This window comes from Sesamum indicum, unplaced genomic scaffold, assembly GCF_000512975.1.
Source record: "Sesamum indicum cultivar Zhongzhi No. 13 unplaced genomic scaffold, S_indicum_v1.0 scaffold00120, whole genome shotgun sequence".
NCBI lineage: Eukaryota > Viridiplantae > Streptophyta > Magnoliopsida > Lamiales > Pedaliaceae > Sesamum > Sesamum indicum.
This window is the reverse complement of record NW_011628049.1, coordinates 178,309-184,771: the sequence shown is the minus strand read 5'-3', so window position 1 is coordinate 184,771 and position 6,463 is coordinate 178,309. Positions and strand designations below refer to the sequence as shown.

The following is a 6,463-nucleotide window of genomic DNA, read 5'->3' as shown; positions in this document are numbered from 1 at the left end:
AATGTTCTAATTTTTATAAATTATGGAATTAAAAATATTAATCTCGTAATAAATGAGATCAAAAGTAAAACCCATCTAATTCATGGGATAAAAAATAATATTTTCCCTTGCAGGTGAAGTACCAAATCAGAAATGTCCTGAGAAAATATTAACCATTTGCAACCAAAATCTTATTATTCCTTGTGCACAGATTCATTTGCAAATGGGCAATTAATATGTCCCACCTCTTGAATCAATTTGCGGATCATTAAATAATATAACAATAAAGAATGAAAAATTAATCAAAAGTATGTTATTTTATTAGATATTTTAAAAAATAATAAATAATTATAAGCAAATATTGTAATGCATTGCTTAAGTAATGAAAGGGAATTCAATTTTGGAGAAGTTTGGGCTTACAGATCTAGCAATCCTAGTTTTGGAGACATTAATGCAGTGCCAGTGAACACTTCTGATAGAAAAATGGTACTTTTGATTTCATACTTTAGGATTTTATTTATTAATTTAGTTCTAACCGTTACGATTTTATCATATTGTATTCTATAAGTTAAATTTTTTTACATTTTTAATCCTTTGTTTGAAAGTTAGAAGTCACAGGGTCGTTAGTTAAAATAAATTCTGGAATAACGGCCTCTTGATGTTTCGTTAATTATATAAGATAACAAGATAAGTATTCTCTCCAAATCTCTTTTTCTATTCTTTCAAAAAATTATTTATAAATGAATTACATAATGGTATTTACAGATCATCAAAATTATTATTACAAACTATACTATAAATACAAAATATCACGAGGATACAAAAAGTTATAAGCATTATAGGGGAATACCAAAAAGTGCGTGCATTCACACGTAATAATTACATGTATTTACAATAACATGTTTATTGACTTATTTCAAAACCTGTATAGTTATTATATTTTAAAAACACCCTTTAATAGAATATTAGAATTTAAAATTTCAAAATATACTTTATAAATGTTTACCAATCTTTAAAGTGAAATTAAGATTTTTTTAATCATCTCAATGTATATATAAAATTTACAATCGACTAATTAAGCAATATAACATAAAGAGGAAGTAGTATCTTTTGTCCAATATGTTAGGCCCTTTTCATTTTTGATCCAATTCATTATGAAATTAGTATTTTTAGTCCCATAACTTATAAAAACTAGCACTTTTGGTCCTCGTCCACTTTTTCATTTATAATTTAATGGTGTAGTGCACGTGCCCAACACGTGACTGTTAAGTATTTTTTATTAAAGGAAAAATTGATGTATTTTCTAGCTTGGAACCACTTTTTGAAGAAAATATAACGACATTTTAGGGGAGAAAAAATAAATTTGTAAAGAAACTAGAGCAAACAATGGGGAATTTCTCTCTTCTCTCACAAAAATTGAATCGCATTCTTCCCATATTTCTGTAAGTTGAAGCCATGTAGAAGCAACACAAAGAATCATGTCTTCCACAAGTATATCAAGTGGGCCAAATGGAACATTCATATGCTACTGTTTGAAGAAGGGTCAATTTTTTCTCCAGCCAAAAGTACTTATGACATCTACGAGCTGAGCACGTGGCCTACACTGTTAAATTATAGACGAAAAAATATATGAGGACTAAAAGTGCTAATTTTATAAAGTTATGAAATTAAAAATATTAATCCTATAATGAATAAAATAAAAAATAAAATAGTCCTAACTGATGGTATTAATATTTTTCCTAACATAAAATAAAATAATATAATAATTGGAGGAAAAAATGAGAAACAAAAGGGATAGTCACCATAAATATAGGAGAGGTCAAACAAGACAAGTACAGGAGACAGGAACAAGTAGAAAAATAACTGTTATTCTTCCCGATAAGCTCAATTAATCATATCATTCGAAAATATGTCAAAAGTACCTAATGATTTAATAGACTCTCACTATATATAAACCTCTCATAAATCACCGATAGAAATATCTTCTACACACAACAATCAATATACATCAATCACATTTTTCATTTTCTCCTCTGTACCGTAAAAAAAAAACATATTCAATTCATATTATTCAACCCCCATCATGAAGCAAGAATCAATAATCTTCTTGATCGTCTTAATCATAACAACGACTACAACAACAATTTTGCCTTCTTCATTGTATATGGCAGAAGGCAGCATCATCGGCGTGAACTGGGGTAGGCAAACATCCCACAGATTGATCCCCTCCATGGTGGTGGATTTATTATTACAGAACAACATTCGACATTTGAAGCTCTTCAGTGCCAGCGGGAATGTCCTAATGGCCTTATCTGGAGCAGATATCGCCATCACCGTGACGATGCCTAATGAGAACCTTCAACATCTTTTTAATCGTGGTCTCGCATCATATTGGTTGCAGGAGAAGGTTCGGAAATATCAAACTCAAAATGTTAACATAAGGTAAGATAATAATAATAATAAAGATGCATATATATATATATATCATTAATTAATATGCAGACATATGATCAATTGGTAATTAGCTTTGTCTTAATTTCTTGTACATATTACTTTACTTTTTACCTTGGAATTGTGAAGTGCGAATTATAGAGAAACCTTTTCAAAAGCCTCACGTTTGTTTGAAATATTAATAAGAAATCTTCAAATTTTAATTGTAATTAATTTCTTAGCTACCTTAAATTATAAACTCTGGTAGTACTCAATTTTTGTAATAACAATATCCCTCCATTTTATCTTAAACATGTCATATCAATCATACATGCATGATTATATTTGATCATATTTCTAAAAAGACGTATTGCATCAAATCATTATTAAAGGAAAATTCTAATTCGAATTGAGTTTGGTCAGATTTAACAAGTGTAATATATTTATCGTATAATTGGTGTATAATTTAAGAAAAGTGATCAATCACATAACAAGTTTATCATACTTGCTATATGAATGATTGATTTGGTTCAACCAATTAGCTTTGATTTGGGTAAGAATTTTCACATCATTAAGTCGCTCCAAAAATGATTTTTGAGAAGTTTGTTTTTGTTTTTCTTTAAGGTACGTGCATATTGGGAATGAACCATTCTCAAAACTTTCCCATGAGAGTTTGTTCACAAATGTTACCAGTTCATTGAGATACATCCAGGAGATGATCGTCAGGAATGGGTACGAAAATGTTACTGCGACCACCCCACATTACACTGATGTCTTAAAGCCTGGCATAAAAAAGCCATCAGAGGCTGAATTTCGCCCTGATATCATGGAACTGATGGTGGAATTCGTGACCCTTCTCAATACCAGCAAAGCTCCATTCGTCGTCAACATGTTCCCTCTTATTTTCAATGGAGAGAACAATTGGGACCCAGAATTCGCATTCATCGACAACAAGTCCAATTTCACAATCCAGGATGACAACGGCCTCGTTTATACGAATGTGTTTGAGTTCATTTACGACTCGTTTCTTCACGCAATCAAGAAAGCTGGAGGACCTGATGTGGAGCTGACGGTTGGCCAGATCGGTTGGCCGACGGACGGCTACCCAGGCGCTACTTCCGCCAATGCCGAGAGGTTCTTCGGAAAGCTCCTCCCTTTCGTTAAGAGCAGCAAAGGGACCCCATTGCGCCCTGGAATCTCCATCGAGGTGTATATCCATACCCTGGTGGACGAGAACTTACATAAGATCAAGTTGGGGGCTTTCAGGCGGCACTGGGGTGTTTACAACAACAACGGGCAACCGAAATACAAGATTGATTTTACCGGACAAGGCCGAGACATGTACCCGACTAGTGCTAAGGGTGTCGTGCTTATGCCTAAACGCTGGTGCGTGTACAATGGGAACATAGACAATGAAATGTTGGTACAACAGATGTTTGATTATGCGTGTCAAGAGGCTGACTGCACGCCGCTCGCTCCAGGAGGGTCGTGCCAGCACTTAGATCCCATCCAGAATGTGTCGTACGCATTCAATAGGTATTTCCAGAACAAGGCGCAGTACAACGAAAAGACCTCTACATGTGATTTTGGTGGTTTGGGGAAGGTGGTGCTGAATGACCCGTCCGTCGGTACGTGCAAGTTTCCTATTGAGATATTGGCAGCTGAGTCTGCAGAGACGAAAGGGTTGAATAGCGGTGGGGAAAGGTTGCGAGGATGGACACTGCTTTTGCCTTTAGTTTCCATGATTGGGATATATGCAGTACATGTGTGAATAAGGTTGCTAAGAAGCATCAAATGTACATTTACATTACGATTGGAATGACCTATGCTCATTTCAAAACAATGTTCAATATAACTTAGGGACTAGGAATACTCGTCCCCTTGGGAATGCCCATTCCCCCAAGTATGAAATTAGGAATTCCCGTTCAATCTATGATTTTAACTATTCCCAATAGATTAATGGGAATAGATTTTTTTATATTACTAAAAATAAATTTTATAAAATCATTTACAAGGATTTACGGTCACAAAATTATATGTTATTTAAAATACATCAAATATAATGAATATCAAAATAAAAATATTAAAATATGTTAAATATATCCAAATATATATATATATATTATAAAATTATAATTAATTTAACATTTAAAATAATATATCTATGTAATGAGTCTTTGTTTAGTTGCTTTTGTTTTAAGTTTTTTAATATTTGTCAAATAGATAGACGAGTAATTTGAAAAGATTGATTCAATTACTTTTCTTCTTTCTGTGGTATACCAAATATAGAATGATAGATTAAAATTATTTCAATTTTATTTTTATTCTATTTTTAAGTTTCCCTCAATACTGAAATATGTGTGGTAATGTGTAATGCTTAGGGTATCATGTAGATTTGTTGGTGTTCTGAAATGAGCATAGAGTTCTTCAGCCATCACCCCTTGGCTGAAGGTATTGCTTGCTTCAGGTGAGGAGCTTCTCCCCTTACCTATGGAAGAAGTTCCAACATCTCTTGTCTAAGGATTTGCCATGCCTCGAGGGAAACATTATTCTTCAAGGCCCTTGTTGGTGTGATTAATAGGGTGAAGTCCAATCGTGCTAGAGTAGAGCAAGGGCAGGTCCGTCATGTTCTCCTTGGGCGTTAGATACATCATGATGTGGCATTTGTCCTACTCCGCCATTACAACAGGTCTGGGAGATCCTTAGATCGCTAACTATCTGTAGCGATGATGAGCTTGCTAATTTGCTCACATGGGAGAGAGTTGACAACAACAGGTAGGGGCATATGATCTGCTATCGTGCTTGCGGTAGGAGCAAGAAGATTTTGGAGGGTTGAGTTGAAGGTCTCCACTATGAACTCGCGGAGTTGCTCACATAAGAGTGGGTTGGCGGTAACAGGCAGAGCTGTTGGGTCAACAGTTGGAGTGGGGGTGTGGAGGCCCTCTATCGTCTGTTCTGTAAATAGAATAGTGGAGCCTATTGCAACGAGGAGGTAAGTGTTCCCCTAGAGAGATCTGTTGTCACCTCCATTGTTTGAACTGACCATTTCTCATGTCTAAGCTTTAATGTCCCCATAGACAGTGTCAATGATGTGTATTAGAATTCATCCGCACCACAAGGATCGAAGGACTTTCACGAAAATCCTAAAATTAACGGGGGACTAACCTGCAAAATAAAGGTTAGCGCTTCGATGCTTAAATTAATAATGTTCTTTATTGGTAAAATGAAAGAAAAATTTGAAGTGAGGTGAGAATAATGGTAAAATGTGATAGTAATGTGATATAATTTTGTTATTGCACGAAATGAGCTTAAGATAACTTCAAAATTGAGAGAGAGTAAGAGTTTGAGTGTGAGATTAGATGTAGTAAAATGTTATTGAAATAACTACACAATAGGTCTATTTATAAGTGACCATAGAGCAGGATATGGAAAGTGATTATGGAGAGTCATACGCGATTTGAAAGCTATCCATGTAAGCTATCTAACACATACTTATTTATCTTTATTTTTCTCTCTCTTTCTCCATAAAACACTCAGAAAGGGAATCCAAACACTATCTAGGCTATTTAATCACTAATCCACTTAGTTAACTCATCCCACTACTTTGCCAGCCCAACCATTATAATCAATCAAAGTGAACTGACTATGATATTTAGAGAGTATTTACGAGAATTTTGAAAAGACACATTTCAACTTTTGGATTTAAAAAATACTTTTGAGGTCTTTTGGATTTCAATTTCTACTTTTAAAATTGTTAAAAAAGTTCTTTTAAACAAAAAACTAGAAGCAATTTTTACTACTTTATTGTTATTATAATAATTTTCAACTTTATTATTTTAAATTTATTTTTAAAATTACGTATTTAGAATTGATATTAAAACCTTCAAATAGTTTAATAATATTAATATTTTTAAAATATTTTAATATTTTATTTACTATATTATCTAATTATATTATTCAAGACCTAATTTCGGTAACCCGAACCAAATACGGGCCGGGCCATGTTTGGTCTTTAGAGCAATTGGATTCAAGCTCGCCCCGAGCCCACAATTCA

General features: G+C 33.6%; 1 protein-coding gene across 1 annotated transcript; it reads left to right on the top strand.

Annotated features, from left to right (window-relative positions):
- The first annotated feature begins 2,143 nt into the window (after positions 1-2,143).
- LOC105179071 (glucan endo-1,3-beta-glucosidase 8-like) lies at positions 2,144-4,180 on the top strand. Its single transcript, XM_011102666.1, has 2 exons — positions 2,144-2,421; positions 3,034-4,180. The coding sequence occupies exons 1-2, from the start codon at positions 2,144-2,146 to the stop codon at positions 4,178-4,180; spliced, it is 1,425 nt and encodes a 474-aa protein (XP_011100968.1).
- Positions 4,181-6,463: the final 2,283 nt, after the last annotated feature.

Bases quoted from the DNA above. Each gene is read 5' to 3' on its own strand.
- LOC105179071 (XM_011102666.1), top strand. From the start codon at position 2,144: ATGGCAGAAGGCAGCATCATCGGCGTGAACTGGGGTAGGCAAACATCC. The intron at 2,422-3,033 runs GTAAGATAATAA...TTTTTCTTTAAG, and splicing joins ACTCAAAATGTTAACATAAG to GTACGTGCATATTGGGAATG.